This window comes from Myotis davidii, unplaced genomic scaffold, assembly GCF_000327345.1.
Source record: "Myotis davidii unplaced genomic scaffold, ASM32734v1 scaffold217, whole genome shotgun sequence".
Classification (NCBI taxonomy): Eukaryota; Metazoa; Chordata; class Mammalia; order Chiroptera; family Vespertilionidae; genus Myotis; species Myotis davidii.
The window spans coordinates 1,591,537-1,612,940 of NW_006290034.1; the positions used below are offsets into that span (position 1 = coordinate 1,591,537).

General features: G+C 50.4%; 1 protein-coding gene across 1 annotated transcript in view; it reads left to right on the forward strand.

Annotated features, from left to right (window-relative positions):
• Positions 1–21,404, forward strand: part of PLPPR4 (phospholipid phosphatase related 4) — a 30,681-nt gene that overhangs the window by 6,180 nt on the left and 3,097 nt on the right. The window contains exons 3-7 of the mRNA XM_006763106.1: positions 8,970–9,155; positions 13,735–13,864; positions 16,029–16,224; positions 17,794–17,851; positions 18,829–19,002. Of these exons, the coding sequence (XP_006763169.1) occupies positions 8,970–9,155; positions 13,735–13,864; positions 16,029–16,224; positions 17,794–17,851; positions 18,829–19,002 (744 nt within the window). The remainder of the gene's footprint in view (positions 1–8,969; positions 9,156–13,734; positions 13,865–16,028; positions 16,225–17,793; positions 17,852–18,828; positions 19,003–21,404) is intronic.

Consider the following 21,404-nt stretch of genomic DNA (forward strand, 5'->3'; position numbering starts at 1 on the left):
GTGCGAGCCTTTCCTGCACCCGGGGGCCTTGCTAAGCCAGAGGCTGATGAAATCGCAGGCCGGGAGAAATGTGGTGCTGGGGGAGGGAATGCAGGTGGCCAGGGGCATGGCGCCGAGCTGTGCGACCGGAGCCTGCACTGCATGGCGGACGGGAAGGCTGTTGCTGAATGGTCCATGCCCCTCCTCGGCCGTCGCTCGGCCAAATATGGAGGCTCGGCACTTGCAAGGACAGATGGCAGAGCCTGTGCTTGTGGCTCGGGAGGCTTATCTGGTGGGGTGGCCCCTGCCTGACACTGGGGGAGGGGCTGGTCAGGCACTTCCTGGAAAACAGTCTGTTTGCAAGTGTTGTCTCCCGAGTCACAATGGTTTTCAGGGGAGTCCCTTGGAAGAAAGAGGAAGGTGGTTTGCAGAAAGTGTCAGAGAGATGATGGCTGCCTCCCTCACCCTCCACCCCTGGGGGAAAAGAAACTGTTCTGTTGACTTAGTAACCAATGGGCCCACTCCCTGCTGCCTTCCTCTTTCCAGGAGGGGTTTTGAGGCCGTGTTCTAGGCGATTTTACCAAAAGATAATAAAGAATTTCCTAAAGAGCCATGTGGGCAGCAGACGCCCTGATGAACAGAGTAAAGGGCCCCGCCTGTGTGGCTCAGTGGTTGGGCGTCGACCTGTGAGCCAAGAGGCCACAGTTCAATTCCCGGTCAGGGCACAGGCCCGGGTTGCAGGCTCGATTCCCAGTGGGGGGTGTGCAGGAGGCAGCCGATCCATGGTTCTCTCTCAACATGGATGTTTCTCTCTCCTTTCCTCGCTCTGAAATGGATAAAAACGTTTTTATAAAAGGGTAAGAGAGTAGAGAGATGGGCACCTGCTTCTGAGTTAAACCCTGCCCAGCCGTTGGTCACGTGGCTGACCCGCTGTTTGTAGGAAGGCGCTTTCATTGACATCGGGATGGACTCCCTGTGCCCGGGAGAGGCGGGTTGATTGCGGGGGGCCACCCCGGACAGAGCACAGGGAGGTCGGCCGGGGTGCTGCGCGTGGATGAGAGCCACCGAGCCGCGGGGCTTCAAGGAAAACACTCCCCCGCGAGGGGCGCACAGCGGGGGACGAGGGCTGCGCCTTTGCTGGACCCAGGCGTGTGCTTCGGAGGCACCTTGGACGGGCGGGCAGGTCCCTGCGTCTAGAAGGTTAACAGTGAACACGCCTCACGAGGCGTCTCGAGGCAGGAACATGGCCCTGAAGCCGCTCCGCTCCCGGGTGGGTGCCCACATCACCATTCGCCCTGCCCCGGTGGCTGCCCTCCGAGAACTCCCTCAGGGCAGCAGTTCCTGGAAGCCCATTCGTGGCGTTTGAATGAGCATCCATGACGCTGTCTTGGGGTGCGGAGAACAGCCACAATCCTGGCTCCCGGATGGTCTCCCTGAAACGTAAATGCAGGACGGACGGCCAGAGACCCTCTAGAGAGCAGGGAGAGAGGCCCACCCCTCTCTAAGGGCCTGGAGGGTAGGGCATTGCGGGTCCCTGGAACGACTCATATGAGTAAGTCTGGCGATTCCGTCTGCTCTGTTCAGGGAAGGTCATGGACATGGTGGGGCAGGAACTCTCGCACCAAGCACATCGGGGTCTTATGGGGAGAACAGAGCAACAGGGGGAGCAGTCTGCTGCCCTGCAGGTTCCCACGCACCCTCCACGGGCGGAGTACCCCTCAGGATGCGCCGCTGCTGGCTGCACACCTGGAACCAGGGAGGCCCCTCCCGCCTCTCCCCATGCTCCTGGGAGGGCTGTGCATGTGCCTAAATGTGCTTCCTTCCTGCGCATCCACTCTGCTCAGGCTGCTGGGGGTGTGGCTGGCTTATTCCTTTGACATAAACGTCAGCAGCACAGGAAGCACAGAACCTCAATGTCTGCTTTGCACCCACCAGAATAGCAGCGGGAGACCCCCCTTTTCTAGAGGACGGGGGAGGGTCTGCTCCAGCTACCCCAGACGCTGGCGAGGCTGAGCGGCCCCGCTCTCCTCTCCTGGAGGCACAGGGCACCCAGGTCTCTGATGGAAAAGAAGGGGAACCAGGGAACAGATGCCCGAGTTTTAGGGAGACTGCACGACGGCATTTCCGCAACTACTGAGACAGATACTGAACCTCAGCCCTGCCATCGGGGGGTGGGGCACCATTCCTAGGCACCGCCATGTACCACCGTTCTCCATGGCCACGTCACTCAGATGGTCTCCGTCCTGCTTTCCTCAAACAGGGAAAAACAAGTGTTGGCTTCTACCAACCTCAGACTGAGGTTAATGATGATGACGACTATCGTAATAAAACTAAAAAATAAAAAAAAGAAGCCCAGCTGGTGTGGCTCAGTGGTTGAGCGCTGACCTATGACCCAGGAGGCCACAGCTCGATTTCAGGTCAGGGCACATGCCTGGGTTTCCGGCTGGATCTCCGGGGCTGGGGCAAGGGGAGAGAGGGAGGTGTGCTGGAGGCAGCCGATCCATGATTCTCTCTCATCATTGATGTTTCTATCCCTCCCTCTCCCTTTCTCTCTGAAATCAATAAAAAAATATTTTTTAAAACAAAACAACAACCAAAAAATATCTGAGGCACAATTGTTCCTGTTTACGCTGGGAATGTGTTACCGATATCACAACATGTCTCCGCTCAGTACATGTCTACAGCCCAGGCTATGGCCAAGCAGCCTCTCTTTAAAAAAGAAAAAAATGAGGCCATGTCCCACTCCCGAGTGAAGTCTTCTAAAATCAGGTGCCCGGGGACCTCTCGTTTGATTATTTTTTTCACCATGAACGAGCGGGTCAGGGCTTGAAAAGGTTAACGAGTTCCCTGGGGACACACGGCTGATAGGGATCGGGGCTGTGCCCAATCTAGTATTTCTAGAATCCCTTCTATTAGAAAGCTCCCCGGGATTACCACGCTCAGAACACAGGTCATGCCAATGCAACATGTGAACGAATTGGGCACGCCGTGTGAAGCTGGACCTAGACGCCCAGCACGCGCTTTGTGACGCCACATGGCGTTCAACAGCACGTCAGAGCGGATCTGGGTGATCTCCTGCTTTTCCCAGGGGCTGGGCTGTTTGGAAAGCATGGGTCTAGCTAACATCGGAAGATTGGCCCACCTAGAATTTCACAATCACTTCCCTTGACATGGGGTCCCTGACGGACAGGAGAGGGAAGAGGCGACGTTGGGAGGGTTAGAATATGATTCACATCATTGGTAGTAAAATAACTCTGAGTTTCCCATTGCAGTTTAGTGTGATGTGCTCACATACATTATCTCACTTGACCCTCAAATACAGCCCAGGAGTAGCTATTGCCTCTGCTACCCGAGACTCGGGGAGGCCCCGGGACTTGCCGGAAATCCGAGTGGCGCTCCTCGCCCATGCTGGCCACAGAGAGGAAGGGATTGGAACTGAGGTTTCTAGCGATGCGCCCCCCAGCCTTCTATGGCTTCTTCTAGAATAAGTTAGCTGAGCAATGGCCTTCCCGTACCTGCAGAATGGAGCGGTTTCCGCACGGTGACGTGAGTTCTGGAACATGGGGCCACGGGCAGAAATGCCCATTGGGACCCAATTAGTGTCGGGGTGTTTCTCCTGCCAGTAATTAGACACTCATTTCTGCTAATTAGCATACGGAGGCTCATTGCCTCCCTCCTTGCTGCACATGCTCCTAGGACTGGCATTAAACCGCTAGGCATAAATCACCAAGGAAGTGAAAGTGCAGGGAGTGGAAACCAATGCATTTCGAAGAAAAGATAAATCAGGGTGTCGTTTGGTGTGGGAACCAGGAAATACAGGGTGACCCCCAAAATGTATCCCCACTTTGCAGGGTTATAAAGTCGGTGTTTATTAACATACAGCTCGTTTTCAAAGTGTAAAAGCATCTGCAGAAATGAACTTTTGTGTGTGTGTGTGTGAACACCTGTTTTCAGAGGATGACGGTTCTGGCCCAGGCTCCGCAGATAACAGGAGCAATGGGACCTCAAACATCAAGAATCATTTTGTTGGGTATCTGTGCGCCCTCCATTCCTCAAGTGTTGACGGTTTTGCACCGTGAACTTTATCTTTTACGGACCCCCATAGAAAGAAAAAGTCAGCTCGCACTTTAGGATAAGTTTTCTTTGTTCAGGCTTAGACTGGCTTCGCCCAATATTTCAGTCAGTTAAACCTGAAATGGAGTGAAAATTAAGTGAGTTATCAGTTGTTAAAGTGCGTATACATTTTTGAGGGGAACACCCTATGTCTCTCTCTCTCTCTCTCTCTCTCTCTCTCTCTCTCTCTCTCAAATCAGTAAAAACATATCCTCAGGTAAGGATTAAAGAAATCATAATAAAATAAAAGGCACCATACCTTCACCCTAAATTATAAAATAATAATAATAAAATTGGTGTAAAAAATCAGTATTCCCTAGCAAATGTAATCTTTTGGAACACATTTCTTTTATTTGCCCTGTTCTCTAAGACTGTTCTAATGTTCTCTGTACAAACTGCTCTATTATTATTACTCACAAGTCCTTAGCAGATGGTAATTATAAGAGTCAGTCTTTTCTTTCTGAAACTGCTTTCCAATCTCCAGGTAATTTTCCTCCTCTGTATGAGTGCATAAAAACGGTGTGGCTCATCCTTTTACTCTTGACTACAACACAACTGGAGAATAAAATTCCCAATGCATGATTACATAAACCTCTTTAAATATCTTTTTAAATCTCACTGTCAGTCCAATCGGAAGACACCATGTGATTGTATGACGTGCATGCCTGTGCCAAATTTTGCACATACCATCTGTGAAATTTCGAAAGTTCCGCTGGTGAGCATTTCAAAGATGAAACATGTCTTTGAAGATAGATGTGTCAGAAGTAAACATTGTCATTTAACGCATTGCACTGTCCAGTGTAAGACACGGTGCAGAACAGCAATGGATCAAATTGCTTTTCCCCGAATGGTGTAAATATTTTGTTCGAATCACTCCGAGAAACAAATTGATAGAATAGACAAAGTAAAAGAGACTTCTTTAAACAAGCAGAGAAACAGACATCAAAAAGGAAGAAAAATGTGATTCCTAGTTTGAAAACAAATAGAAAGATTAACGCATGGGTGGGAGAACGGCATGTCTGGGAAACCGACAGTTTCAAGCGGAGGCATGTCTGGCGGAAATCACGTCGCCCGGATGTTGACTCCTTGTATGTATATATGCGTGTGTTTGAGGTCTCGCTGATGTGTAGTGACAGTGGGAATACAGAAATGATACGACTAGGCCCGAGCCTTCAGGAGGTTTTTAGTTGGGAAGCGGAGCAAAGCCTGCACCTGATCTGTCCCAGCTATGGCTGGTAAAGACCAGCGCCTAATAATTCCCTTAAAGGCAGTGGTCGGCAAACTGCGGCTGGCGAGTCACATGCGGCTCTTTGGCCCCTTGAATGTGCCCACGAAGTTTCAATCGCACTGTACGTGCGCGCCCGCACGTGGTGTTTTGTGGAAGAGCCGCACTCAAGGGGCCGCAGTCTGCTGGCTACTGCCTTAAAGGGAGCGCTGGGAAATCAAGAGTGAGGACATCCTCTCCAAGGGAACCGCCCCAGGGCAGGCATTATGAGAAAGGAGATGAGGATCTTATTGATCGTTTAATAGCAACGACAATAATGAGACTCACGGGTATACACTAGTCATCCTCCCCACTGTTGTGGGTCTGACTTGTACCATTTCACCCCTTTCGGCTGCCTGCGATGCTGGGAGCTAGCCTGTCCCTGGGCCACAGGTCAGAAAACTGAGATGAAGGAAACCTTCCCTGGCTCACCCGGTGGTGGTGAGTGGAGACGCCACTATTACAGCCTCCCAGGCGCCACCACGGGACCAGAGCCCAACGGTCACCTCATCACACGAGGACCTCTTGGGAATAGAAGGCATCATGCTGTCTCGTCAACGTAGTTATTTTTAAACCACAAACCAGAAATCATGGTGGTCAATAATGTCTTTATTTAAAAACCTGCTCTGTTTCATTAAATAGATATTATATTGTCCGCAAGTAACTAGGCCTTAAACTAGTTTCTTTTTGTTTTGTGTTTTTTTGTTAATCCTCACCCGAGGATATCAAGTAACTAGGCCTTAAACTAAAGAGTTTTTTTGTTTTTGTTTTGTGGTGTGTTTTTTTGTTAATCCTCACCCGAGGATATTTTTCCATTGATTTTTAGAAAGAGTGGAAGAGAGAGGAAAAGAGCGAAACATCCATGTGAGAGAAACACATCGATTGGTTGCCTCCTGCACGAGCCCTGACCAGGGTCCGATTCAGGAAGGAGCCTACGACTGAGGTACGTGCCCTTGACCAGAATAGAATTCGGGACCCTTTGGTCTGCAGGCTGGTGCTCTATCCACTGAGCCACACCGGCTAGAGCTAAACTAAACAGATTTTGGGCAGCAACACGGCTGCATTTTCAGGCGCCAAAAGGCCCAGCACCGGACAGCGTCTACAGGGTATTTTCTCTTTGGCTCGGAGCGGTCTCTCCCCGAGGTGGTGACCCTGATGGCCACGCCCCTGTCTGGTTTGCCACATGATAATTGGCACCAAGGAGCACTGAGCGTAGGTAGGTTGGTTGAATGAATAATTGAATCCATAGCACACAGTCTAGAAAATAACTCGTCTAGTTTAGGTTTACCACATAAGCTGCAGAACATCCAGTGACATTAACATTCCTGATAGACAATAAATGATGTTTACTGCACAGACAGTAAAAGTCATTCCCTGCTCATCTTAAAGCCCGATCTCGCTCAGGGACCTGGGTTTGCATTGGCTCAATCTGGTGACTCTGGCCTAGTTCTTGTTATAAATCAAGATTTACTCATTTACTCAGTCACTTGTCAACAAGTGTGTGTGGCTTCATTAAGTTATTAATGATGCACTGCATGCCGGCCATGTGCCGGGAGGAACTGTGCCCTGGGGACTCAGCAATAAATACTGGCCGACGCGCGCTCCGTGGAGCATGGGTTTCCAGGGTCCTGCAGAAACTCGCATCCCCCGGGTGGCATGGACCCGAATGGGAACCTCTGGAGGGGGTGAGATAGGAAGTGATAGGGGCTGAGATAGGGAGAGCAGTGAAAAATAAGTATGTGAAGTGTTACATGGACAAGGTCATTTCAGTCCATGGTCAGGGCCCGGAAGAAAAGCGAGCAAGAGGGAAAGGGCGGAGAGGGCAGGGTGGGCCCAGGCTGCCTTAGGAAGTTACCGCTGCATGGCGAGAGGGAGCCAGCCAGACAAAGAACCGGAAGGACCAAGGAGAGAAGGAACAGCCAATACCAAGGGCCCGGGTAGAAGGGGATCGAGTGTCACAGGAAAAGGGTAAAGGCCAGTGGGACCCCATCACATGAAAAGCTCTGCACGGCACAGGAGCCATCAGCAGGCATGAAAGGCTACCTGCCCACTGGGAGGCCATGTTCGCAAAGCTGGTAACGGGTTCATATCCGAAAGATAAATGAGCTCATATAACTCAATTCCTTCCAAAAAATCCGATTAGAAAATGGCTGGAGGATCTAAGTAGACATTTTTTTCCAAAGAAGACATACAAATACCCAACACATACATAGGAAGGTGCTCAACATCACTAATCAGCAGGGAAATGTAACCAAAACCACAGTGAGCTACCACCTCACACCGTAAGAGTTACTATGATCGAAAAGGGAGGAGAGAAGTGTTGGTGAGGATATGGAGAACAGCGAACCCTTGTGTGCGATTAGTGGGACTGTAAATTGGTGCGGCCACTGTGGAAAACGTATGGAAGGTTCTCAAAAAATTAAAAATAGAATTACCATATGATCCCACTTCTAGGTATATATCCAATGGCAACTAAAATGCTAACCGGAAAAGATATATACCCCACCATCTTCATTGCAGCATCATTTACAATAGCCAACACATGGAAACAACCCCAGTGTCCACTGATAAGTTAACAAAGAAAATGTGGTACATACATACAATATATTGTTAACCCATGAAAAAGAAGGAAATCCTGCTATTTGCAACATTATGGACCGAGAGGGCATCATGCTCAGGCAGACTGAGAAAGACAAATACTGTGCGTGGAATCAGTATTGCTTATATGTGGACTCTCAAACAACAACAAACCAAACGCACAGATACAGAGAACAGATGAGTGGTTGCCAGTGGAGAGGGGTGGGGTAAGCAAAATGGGAGAAGGGGGTCCTGAGTTACAAATGTCCAGCTCTAAGATAAATCAGTCCCGAGGAGATAATGAACAGCATGAAGACTATAACTAATCAGACTGTATTATAGATTTAAGAGACTAGATCTGGAAAGTTCTCATTACAAGGACAAAATGATTTGTAACTTTGTGTTGTGATGGATGTTGGCTAAGGGTGGTGGTGATCCTTTTGTAATATATACAAATACCAAATCATTATGTTGTACACCTGAAGCTAATGTTGCATGCCAAATAGATCTCAAATTTTTTTTTAAAAAAAATAGCAAAGACCAATTGGACTGTTGTGGGTCGGGGCTGGGCAGTGGTATAAACATGGACCAGAAGATGTGAGAGGCAAGCCAGAGCCGGTCCTGCAGAAACTCGCCTCCCCCGGGGTGACATCTGGACCAGAATGAGAACCACTGGAGGGGTTAAGATAGGAAGTGACTGTCCTCTGATCTTTTCAGAAGCCCCTTGGGGTGATGGGTAGGAAATGGCTGGGTCGGGTGGGGTGGGTAGGTGTGAAAGTGGAATCCAGTTAGGAGGTGACCCAGGAGCACAGGTGAGTGACCTCATGGGCTCCTGGCAACCGGCTGACCCCGGTGGGTGACCCGGAGGCGGCTCTGAACGCAGAGGCAATAGTGCTCCTGAATGCCGTGAACTCCGAAGCTGGCAAGAGCGGTGACAGGGCTGGTGGGGGGACACACCCGTTTCCTACTTCAAGGCGTCGGGCTCGGTGTGTGACCCGCGGGTGAGCATAAAGCGACCCCTGTCCTTCTTCCCCAGCTGCCCATCCTGGCCTCGTCGGTGGTCAGCCTGTACTTCCTGGAGCTCACGGATGTCTTCAAGCCCGTGCACTCGGGGTTCAGCTGCTATGACCGCAGCCTCAGCATGCCCTACATCGAGCCCACGCAGGAGGCCGTCCCGCTCCTCATGCTGCTGAGCCTGGCTTTCGCGGGGCCCGCCATCACGGTGAGCACTGCCCCCCACTGGGCCCTGAGCCCCAGAAAACTGAGGCGGCCCCACGGGGCAGCCAAGGGGTTCAAAGCCAGTGAAAGGGACGTCTAGCTCCGGGCCCGGGAAGACCGTGGCTCTGAGAGGCCGTGAGACATCACGTGGGTACATCACCGTTTAAAATCACTGGCATGAATAACTCAAGGAGACGTGGTGGCAAACATGAAGGTTCGCTAACAGTTTATAAATCATTTTGGGGGGGGGGAGGTTTGTAACCGCATAACTCTTGAGTGGCTGGTCCACACCCTCCTTAATGCATGATCCTCGTGCGTGCGGGGCATCTGAAGTGCGGCAGCCGCAGGGAAAACCGGTGACTATCTGGCCAACAGATGAGACTCTCCTCTCAAAGGTGCATGTTGGTATCTCTCAGCATTTCCTTTCTTAATTGGCATTTTCACTGATGCCGAGCGCTGTGGGTCGCCAACTATAAAGAGGACACAACTCACGTGACACACCCACACGCGTGCACACACACAGAAAATACTTCAGATGCAGAACAGGACGTGCCTTTAAAAATATGTAGCATAAAGAAATGCCCTCCCTGCTGGAACTGAATTAAAAACATAGTCCTTTTAGGTTGTCAACAGACACATTGTGAATAACACTCTTTTTTTTAATCCTCACCCGAGTATATGTTTATTAATTTGAGAGAGAGAGGAAGGGGGGGCAAGAGAGAGAGAGAGAGAGAGAGAGAGAGGCATTGATGTGAGAAAGAAACATCAATCTCCTGTACGCACCCCGACCAGGGATCGAACCTGCAACCTTTTGGAACGACACTCCAACCAACTGAGCCACCCAGCCAGGGCGATAGCATGCTTTTTGATAAACTCATTCATAAATAAGCCTGGCCAACCCTTCTCCCCATCCCCTCTGCCCCCCGAATCCTACCTACAGGACAGCAAACGTGTTTCAAGGTGAATCATATTTATTTCGGACAGGAGGAACTCTGCCTTTGCGTTCCTCGGGGTCACGAACATCGGGGGAGGGGCTGCTGAATAAAACGCTGCCTGGGAACGGGGTGTGTACCCCTTTCCTAACCAGCTGGCCGGCGCCGGATCAGCGCGTCAGCAGTTTGGGGCGAGTCTCGGCATCGGCCTTCTGAAGTCCGTGCTTGCTTTGGCTGTGAGTTTGTTTTCTAAAAATCCCCCTACATTAATAATCATAACACGCTATGCGCACTGCACATAAATCACACCAAACACTCTCCACAGATAAAATTAGAACCTAATTTTCCAAAGAACTTCATCACGCTTCGACGACCTCAGAACGCTTTGAAAATCAATGAGTTGCTTGAGCGCAGTGACTCCGGCGCGCTGGGAGCTGTTAATGATGCATTTGCACGTAGCTGAGATCGGACGAAGGGAACACGTTTAAAGTGCGATGTTGCTCAGAAGAGCATTGTTTTCCTGTCGCTTCCTTAAGGGCATGTGAAAAATCCATACCGCCCACTCCTTTCATAAGAGCAACATGAACACGTGCGTTCACGCTATTACACTAGGAAGCATCTCTCCTCGTTGGGGGCAATGGACAAATTTATCGATTCGTTTGTTAGAAACAAAATACTGTACACATGGCCACGAGTCTGCTCAAAAGGCTGTGTTGATATCAACCAGCTGAGTAATTTGCTTTTCTATACCCCTGTCTTTCTGCCCGGGTATATTTTATTGAGCAGCTAGGAAAGCAAGTCTAGTTGTATCACACCCCTGCCCCCCCCCCCCCCCCCCCAGCACCATGACTCTCACATCCATCCCTTTGCTGACACGTGTGCTGGGGACGGGGACCTTGGCCTCATCTCTGTGTTTCTGCTTCTCTGACTCCCTCATTTCCCATAATAAGTTCTTAACATGCCATGGAAAGAGGCTTCCTGGGGGTTCTGGGTCAAAGTTTTCTTCCTTGAGCCCTGAGAAATGGACATGGAAACAGGCGGGCGCTTCTGGAAATACATCAGCAAGCACCTCCCCTCCCCGAGGAGAATCCCATCTTTAACCAAATTCGGTCATTTTGAAAATCCACGCAATGGCATAGAGACCAAGGTTGAATGGAAGTGTGAGGAAAACACTGATGTTCTCCTTGGAGAGTGGGACAGTTGGGTGATATCACAATGCGGACAAAAGCCCTAGCCGGTTTGGCTCAGTGGATAGAGCGTCAGCCTGTGGACTGAAGGGTCCCGGGATTGATTCCAGTCAACGGCACAGGCCTTGGTTGCGGGCTCAATCCCTGGTTAGGGTGTTTGCTGGATGTGTCTCTCTCACATCGATGTTATTCTCTGTCTGTCTCTCCCCCTCCCTTCCACTCTCTCTAAAAAAATAAAATAAAATAATGTTTTAAAGGTTAAAAACAACAACACACCACTCTCTCTATAATCAAGCCAGATAGCCGGAGAGCACAGTGTTGACATATGTGTTTCAGCATATTAAGCAGCTCTAATAGAAAACGCCGGAAACCTCACGGTCGTTGGAGATCATGGCTGTTGTGTTGCATGGTGAGACACCATTTCCGAATGGCGCTGTACCAACAAATTCTTATGTAACCTTGCATTCACTAATAAGAAGTGCATCATCATTACAGATGTAATTAAAAAGAAGGAAACAAAATTATCCACAGAATTGTTATTGAAGAAGTGAAAACGAACTCCATCTCTTTGAGCCCTATGACAATGCATTTCGGAAATGAGTGGGTAATTTTCTTGCGATGATCAATTTGAGACAACCATTATGCTATTCCACGCGCGTGGTGCGCCAGGAAGAATACAGACCCTTTTGTGTCGCCATACCTACCTTAAAGAGATAATGTAGGATGATATTTTTCAAGATGTATAATTAACTCAATGTCCAATGATTTGGAAAAAAATCCTTTTGATTATTTCTCTATGATTGATCTTAAAAGCCTACCATGTATGCCGCATGATTTTCACACACACGTGGTTATTGATAGAGTTTCATTAAGAAAATTGATTTTTATACAAATGCAGATTCCATAGTACCTATAGAATTAAATAGAGCAGAAGGCCAGGGGGCTCCTATCACGAGTTTTTAAAAGCCTGTCATTTTAAACAGTTCATAAAATATTATGCTCAGAACTTGAACTGGGATGTTTCCCTGAAAAAATCTATTTCAGCCCTAATCATAGTTGTAATCCTTAAAGTGACACGACCACTTATACTGAAGGGACTGCCAGGATCTCACATATCCCTGCTTTTCTCAGTTCTGCATGTTTACACAAGTCAATTCTAATTTCACAATAATCTCTTAGGCACAGTAACCCCAAATATTTTATGGTTTTTTGCATAAATAAAACACATGATTTCAGATCTTGCTTCCCTTATACAGAGTGACCAACAGCCCAGACGCCCAGGGTCATTAGCCGACGAGAATCCCACAGTGAGGTGACAGGTGCAGGCCCCACAGTGCCAGGTACTGAGCCGGACAGTGAGGGTAAAAGGTAAAGAGAAACAGGTCTCTCTCAGAGGGTCGGGGTTAGGGAGAGATCATCAAGGGCATGACGGACGTGAACTTTAACCGGGCTCTGCTAGAGGGCAGGGCGGGTGCTGAGGAGCCACATACAAGGCGACATCGTTCAATGGGGGTCTAACTATAGTCACGCCCCTCACTGACATCCAGTGTCGTAGAATCCTACGGCGAGTGCAGGCCCCTGTCAGACAGCCTTTCTGCTGGGCAGTGTGCTTGTCTGTCCACTGTTTCTAACTGGCTTATACCCAGGACGCTCTGCCCAGTAGGAATGGAGAACGTCTCAGAAGCGACTTCAGCCACATCAGCCACAATTCCATTTCAATTGTCCTGGAGGCTTCCCCTGACATTAGCTTCCCTAGAGCCTCCTGGAGCCTGCATCCTCCGATAAGACAGCCCTGGCCACCTGTGGCTATGTCCCTTTAAATCCAGATGGCCTTCCATTTTAAATAATTAAATACAATGAAATGAAATAAAAACTGGGCTCCTCAACTGCGGCAGCTGAATTTCAAGTGCTCAGTGGGCACAGGTGGGTAGCGGCTCCCGCAGTGGGCAGGGGGAGGGCACATTCATGTCGCAGAAACTCCCACTGGACACTGCGTTGGCAGCACCCTCCTCCCCTCGCGCATGCTCTCTGTGGGTAGACCCTTCTGCGCAATCCCCGCTGCTTCACTGCCACAGTCTGCTGGTGAGTGCTCCTGACCACACCCCGGTACCATCCCATGCTCCTCGGGCATCCTCTTTTCCTGGGTTTGGGAATGAAGTGCCGAGATTTCCAGAATGAGGGCAGATCCGTCCCCGGCGGGTTAGTGGGTTAGGAGCCACTGGGTGCTGGTGAGCAAAGGGCCAGATCTGGTGCTGCCACATGGAAACTCCAGATGCCATCACGCCCTTGACCAGCGGCAGGAGCTCAGAAGGTCCAACCGATGCCCTTCCGGGGGCCGGGCTGCAAGGGAGGACCGGTCACATCTCTGCTAGAACAATGCTTCTCTGCCTTGTGGCGTTGACCGTGTGTTAAGCGGTGACTTATCACTCACCCGAGTCCACGCGGGACCCTCTTGTCTTTGCAGATCATGGTGGGGGAAGGCATTCTCTACTGCTGCCTGTCCAAGAGGAGGAACGGCGTGGGCCTGGAGCCCAACATCAACGCCGGGGGCTGCAACTTCAACTCCTTCCTCAGAAGGGCCGTCCGATTTGTCGGTGGGTGTGGGAGCCGCAAAGAAAGGAAGTGGTTGTTTCAAACAGAAATGTTCTGTTTAATTACAGATATTAGGTCTTTATGGCTGTAATTTAACGTGCGCATTTCAGCATGTTTTTGTCTGAGCACTGGCGGAAGCATGCATTTACTTTGAAATGGTTCCATTGGATCTGTGTTCATTTTTTAAAATATACTTTTATTGATTTCAGGGAGGAAGGGAGAGGGAGAGAGAGAGAACCATCAATGATGAGAGAGAATCATTGCTCAGCTGCCTCCTGCATGCCCCACACTAGGGATCAAGCCTGCAACCCGGGCCTGTGCCCTGACGGGGAATCAAACCGTGACCTCCTGGTTCATAGATGGATGCTCACCCACTGAGCCACGCTGGCTGGGCTGTGTTCATTTTTAAAGTGAGAGTACGTGTCAGCAGGCCAGTAGGAATGAATGGCTCCTCACCAATGACTTTGGTCACATCAGTGATTCCACGTCGATTGTCCTGCAGTGTCTTTGTCCAGAAATTACTGCACGTAAGATGTCACCCTCAGCCCCGCACCGTGGCTGTTCCTCCTTGGTTACCCTGAGTCTCCCCCTCTGTTCTATGGGACCCCAGAAAACCCACAGGCCTGGCGAGCCGGCTTCGGACTCAATCCAGCATCTAAACCTCCGTCTCTTCTGGTTGGCATGGAAACATCTTCATGCTCTTTGAGTCACAGGTCTTTTTTTATTTGTAAGTGGGTTGAGAAGCGAAGCCACAGCTCCTCACGCCAACAGAGATGCAGTACATTCATTCCCAGTAAGTCAGTGGAAAGGTAGTGTACCTGCAACCTGTCATCTCAGAGAAACGGGGCTCATCAGCACCTCGTGGGTCATTAAACACAGCTGTCTCCGCACCGAGGGGGAGTCTGGTCCGGGTCATGGCCGGGACCCTGCCCACTAAGCAAGGCCCAGGGAGACGGGGAGACAAGGCTAGGCCCCTGGCAGCGTCAGGAACTGCCTGGGTGAGCATCCCAGTGCCCTCCGCCTGGGTGAGCATCCCAGTGCCCTCCGTCTGGGTGAGCATCCCAGTGCCCTCTGCCTGGGTGAGCATCCCAGTGCCCTCCGCCTGGGTGCCCATCCCAGTGCACCTGCAGCCCTCAGGGAGTCAGGGCCGGTTCTGGAGGTTTGGCGGCTGTGGCTAGAGTTAGGGGCTGCGGGGGGTCTGAGGGGAAGGGAGAGACAGAGCCCTGGCAGCTCAAGCATGGTAAGCAACTTCAAATTGTTTTTAATTTTCCTTCATTCCCGATATTTAACCCAACCCGTCACCTTAATGTGTTCCAGGGGTCCTATGGAGACAGGGGTCCTATGGAGACAGGGGTCCTATGGAGACAGGAGTCCGATGGTGACAGGGGTCCTATGGTGCCAGGGGTCCTATGGAGACAGGGGTCCTATGGTGACAGGGGTCCTATGGTGACAGGGGTTCTATGGTGACAGGGGTTCTATGGTGACAGAGTGACAGAGGTCCTATGGAGACAGGGGTCCTATGGAGACAGGGGGCCTATGGGGACAGGAGTCCTATGGAGACAGGGGTCCTATAGTGACAGGCGTCCTATGGAGACAGGGGTCCTATGGTGACAGGGGTCCTATGGAGACAGGGGTCCTATGGTGACAGGGGTCCTATGGAGACAGGGGTCCTATGGTGACAGGGGGCCTATGGAGACAGGGGTCCTATGGTGACAGGGGGCCTATGGAGACAGGGGTCCTATGGTGACAGGGGGCCTATGGAGACAGGGGTCCTATGGTGACAGGGGGCCTATGGAGACAGGGGTCCTATGGTGACAGGGGGCCTATGGAGACAGGGGTCCTATGGTGACAGGGGGCCTATGGAGACAGGGGTCCTATGGTGACAGGGGTCCTATGGAGACAGGGGTCCTATGGTGACAGGGGTCCTATGGTGAATATAATTGGGAATTGGCCTTATTTAACCAGACTGACAACAGTACCTCAAATAACTACTTTAAAGATACTCATTGCCATTCTGTTGACCTTCAGCATCTGTTTAGAAGTTAGGGATGTTCTGTATCATCTCCTCGAAATAGAGAGAACGATCACCACAGATCTGAAGGTCCATGGTGACCGGCATCCGCGCCGGGCGCTAACCTGGTGACAGCTCCGCCCTCTCGCGCGCAGGTGTTCACGTGTTCGGCCTGTGCTCCACGGCCCTCATCACGGACATCATCCAGCTGTCCACGGGGTACCAGGCGCCCTACTTCCTGACGGTGTGCAAGCCCAACTACACCTCCCTGAACGTCTCCTGCAAAGAAAACTCCTACATCGTGGAAGACATCTGCTCCGGCTCGGACCTCACGGTCATCAACAGCGGCAGGTAGGCCGGCTCGGGGCTCGCAGGCTCCTTAGCAGCTGGGGACCCCCGCGGCCGGCCGTTTGTGGGCGCTATGACGTTGACGTTCTTTTGCTTTTCCGTTCAGTGAGCTCTGTCGTGGCGACACCCTAGCAGCCCAGCGGTGCCTCATTCCCCGCCTTCCTCCCTGTGTCCGCATGTCAGGTCACACTGCCGCTATCTTCCCGTTCTGCCTACTCGGCTTCTGTGACCCGCCCTCTGCTCATGACGCTTAGGTGGTCGGGCTCGGTTTATTATAGGCTATTGATAGTTTTCCGTGCTTACAGTCGGTAGGGATCCGTCCTGACGTAAGTGGAAGACTAAATGTCCATGATATTTGCTCATCCGTTGTGTGTTTTATCAAACAACCCTGGGAACTGGCCTTTCGGTGGAGTTTTAAAAGGGGTAACATCTGGGATTGCATGATTACACCCGGAAGATCTGTACAGCTTCCGACCTTGCACTTCAAAAAAAACAGGAGACAGAAAAACTCAAGAACCTACCAACGCATGAACGTTTTTTCAGTCAATAAAGTAAAAAAAGAAACTTGAATGGCAAGAGGTATTTTCGAAGTTCAAGAGAAATTAGTCACAGAAGGCTGAGGGCAGTAAGTGACTGTGATATGAGGTGTATTTGTCATTCACGGACTTCCCAGAGATTGGTTTCAGGGTCAAAACCAGGTGAAAAGCACATTCACAGGAAGTCGGGGCCCGATGTGTGGAGTGAGACTCCTTCGGGTCCTCGGGTCCATGCGACAATCCTGAGCCCACATTTGTGCCCTGTGGCCCCTGTCCTTCCTCAGTCTCTTACGTTATCTTGTCTGTATTGAACGGTAACCCTTTCCAGTGGGAACCACACTACTAGAAGGACACGATTATAACTGAATTGTTTTTCCATGAAGAGAAATCTCTGTCCTTCTTCTGTTTCTTTTCCAACGTCTCTCCCCTTACCCTGTGAGCCTCCAGCTCCCTGCTTCTTCAATCATTTAACTAAACAAGAAGCTCCGTGGCCCCTGAGATAACACCCATTTCAAAGGGGACTGCACAGAGGCACGTTTTGTGAAGATGAGCTCTTTCTCATGCTTTATGGACTGTAAACACACACACCCTTAGACCCATGGCTATGAGAACATAATTTTGTGTTAAAATTTTATGTACATGAAACCATATATTTAGGAGCATAGAAGAAAATGAAAAGCTTTAAAATCCTAGGTTTGATGAACTTTCACTTTAAACTGACATGATCCTAACACCAAACAATTACAATGTCTTCCAATCCGCTTCTACTTTCCACCAACATTGCAGTCGTTGGGGAAGTGACCGGGGAGAGCCAGCACCTGCTCTGGGAAGGTGCCCCACGCGGCCTTAATGCCAGTGGTGGTGAGCGGTGCCTCTCCTACCACTCAGATGTTTCCCCGGAAAATAGAACAAATGACAGGCAGTGCTGTTGCCTGGTGGCGTTTGAGCTGAACGTGTGAGCCACGCGATGTTCATGAGCTGGTCGTGGGCGTGTGTCTGAAACAGGAGGTGTAATCTGACTGTCTTCCTTCGGCAGAAAATCATTCCCTTCCCAGCACGCGACCCTCGCCGCCTTTGCCGCTGTGTACGTGTCGGTGAGTAACGGGGTCCCTCTCATCGGTCTGTGTCCCAGAGGAAGTCAGAATGAGCTTTCTCCTCCCGAGTCCACCAGGCCGCCGTGTAACAACAGAACAGTCGGCTCCAGCGCAGGGGTCCTTCTGCACACGGCGCCCAGAGCAGAAATGGCGCTGCCAGGGACAGTGCTAAGGAAAGGACGGTTCCACGCAGGTGTGTTAGGCACGCTGCCTGGCGTCCCTGTAGTGGAATAGGGGCTTCATGAGGGGACTGTGAACTGCGTGGAGGGTGTAATTCTAAAACTGAAAGCATCGTCTTCCGTCCACACACGCACACACGCACACACGCACACACGCACAAATTCGAGCTGCTTTGCTCCTGTAACTGTGAGTTCTAAGTCAGTGTCGATAGGATAAATGCTGTGCCCTGAACTGTCATCGTAGCCGATTAATACAATAGTTCGTTAGCTCTTACGGGAGACAGATGAACAGGGATTATGACAAATACCCTAGAGCAGGGGTGGGCAAACTTTTTGACTCGAGGGCCTCAATGGGTTCTTAAACTGGACCAGAGGGCCGGAACAAAAGCATGGATGGAGTGTTTGTGTGAACTAATATAAATTCAAAGTAAACATCATTACATAAAAGGGTACGGTCTTTTTTTTCAATAGTTTTATTCATTTCAAACGGGCCAGATCCGGTCCACGGGCCGTAGTTTGCCCGCGGCTGCCCTAGAGGAATAACACGCGTGTGGCTAACTGTACCGCGTCCATCTTTTTCAGACGTCCATGTAATTCAATGAGGCTAATTTCTTGATGAGTTGTGTCTGGCGTGTCCTTCCTCTCCGGGAGAGAGCGTAGAAAGAGCAGGGGGAGCGGGACAGTAGCACTGGTGTGGAGCGCATTGGTCAGACTTTGGAGTCCAGCTTTTTATTTGATGATGATGTCATAGGAAAATGACCTTCCTCCCCGACTTAACCTCTTTCTCTCATGTGTAAGATGTACTTCAACTCCACGTTAACGGACTCCTCGAAGCTCCTGAAACCCCTCTTGGTCTTCACGTTCATCATCTGCGGCATCATCTGCGGGCTGACGCGCATCACGCAGTACAAGAACCACCCCGTGGACGTCTACTGCGGCTTCCTAATCGGAGGAGGAATCGCTCTGTACCTGGTAAATGGTTGCTATCGTTATGGGACAAGCCACGGTTTAACATGGAATTCCGCATAGACTAGGTGGCACTGTAAGGATTTACTTAAAGCAGGGGTCCTCAAACTTTTTAAACAGGGGGCCAGTTCACTGTCCCTCAGACCGTTGGAGGGCCGGGCTATCGTTTAAAAATAAAACTATGAACAATCTCCATTCTGACCCAAAGCACAGAGCCCACTTCCAGTCTAATAAGCTATTAAACCCTCACCATGGGCCAGACACTGCGATCTTCGAAGGAATATTGTATTTTATCCACACACACACACACTCACACACACGCACAGGAGCCAGGAATGAGCATACTTTTACAGATGGGGAGAGTGAATGGTGAAAGCGAAGGGTTAGTGGAAGACCATACAACTTGCCCAGCAACACAAATGGGGCTCCTGGATCCAACTGATATGGAATTATTTAACAGAAATCTGTCTTCAAGCCTGATCTTTCCTCAAGGGAAGTGTCCTCAGAATAAGGAAACTGAGATTGTCCATTTCATTAATTCATTCATTCATTCATTCTACATTTATGCAATATTCTATCTGTGCCAGGCACTATACTGAGCACCCAAAGAGTGACAAATAAGATATATCCTCAAGGCGCTTACAGTGTGAAGACTAATAAAAATACCGTAGGCAGAGGTGACTTGCAGTCTAGTGGAGGATGTTCCTACATCAATACAGTTATTAATGGAACATGAAGTAGGGATCCCTTCCCCCGGCACTCTGGCAGCGAGAGTGCAGACAGATACTTCAGGTTTGAACGGGAACCGAAGTAGTTGGAGAGACAGAGCGGGCCCTTCCCCATTCCTATTGCTCTCCATGCCCTGACATTGGAGGCTTCTTGGGGCGAGGCCACCGCCACTGTGAATTCAGCGGCTCCATCGCTTGTTACGTCCGTGGGATTCTCTCGTTTGGCCGGAGAAGGACACAGTGGCTGCCACCTATGGAATCAGCATGCGCGTGGGCGTCTGCCCTTGCTCCCATCTCTAAACGAGGCGCCTCAAAACCGAATAGCCCCGCAGGGATCGGATCCTCTGCGTGTACAGGGGTAAACATCTGACTCAGAATTTCAGCCTTTTCCAGTGTTTTATCCCCCAAAGCAAAAACAAGAAATGGAGAGCCCGCGTGTGCAGACAAAAGATTAAATAAAACTTGGCTCCGATTTCGTGTAATAGCACAAAATCCACCAACTCTGATCTCCCCACTGAAGACCAAGTTTAAGACAGGAAAGGTCGTGGGCGCCCCAGTCGGGACAGTTTCTGCCTGGTCTCCCCAGAACCTTCCGTGCCACGCTGCCCACCCGGGCTATGCTCCCGGCAACTGTGACAACACACACGCCTGACCTCGTTGCAAAACCTGGTGTCATGCATGAGGTGTTGTTCTCAATTCTCCAAACTTCTGCTTTCCGTCAGACGGAGTGATAGGAAATGAGAGGTAACAGGAACCATTTAAGCCCCCGGAGGTGCCACTCAACAAGAGATCGTGAAACCCAGAAAAAAATGAACCGCGGGGGAAAACAGAGGAAAGTTCATCCATCTGTCATTGCCCGACTTCTCTTTTCAAAACATACAGAGGATTAAACTTACAAAAACATCCCGGGGGTGGAGAAGGGAGAGAAAACCCAACTGATAAAAAATGTAATGGGGATGGGGGTGGGGGCCTGGGTGGAAAAGGTGAAGGGATGGAGCAACAATAAGTAAATAAATAAAAATAAAAACCTCACAGGCAGACAGCAGCATGGTGACTGCCACGGGGGCAAGGGAGTGAGGGAGGTGGGAGAGGGGAAAGGGAGATAAATGGAGATGGAAGGAGACTTGACTTGGGGTGGTGAACTCACAATACAATATACAGGTGATGTGTTATAGGACCATACACCTGAAACCTGTATAATTTTATTAACCAATGTCACCCCAATAAATTCAGTTTTGAAAAATGGGCTCCAGCCCCAGCCAGTTTGGCTCGGTGGATAGAGCATCAGCCCAGTGACTGGAGGGTCCTGGGCTCGATTCCGGCCAAGGGCACGCACCTCGGTTGCAGGCTGGACCCCAGCCCTGGCTGGGGCATGTTGGGAGGCAACCAATCCATGTGTCTCTCTCACATCCATGTTTCTCTCTGTGTCTCTCCTTCCACTCTAAAAATCAATGGAAAAATATCCTCGGGTGAGGACTAACCCCCCCCAAAAAAAAAATTTTTTTAAATCAAGGGATCCATATTTCTGAACAGTCTGTGGCTTGTGCTGTCACATGCACACTATTCCCCCAGTAACTGGTTTTCCTTGTTGCACAATGTGTGTTAGTTGGTGGTGGATAGAGCGTGCACCTTGCTGATGTGGTCAGAGGTCCCCTGGGAGGAGCTCCCGGTGACCTCCTG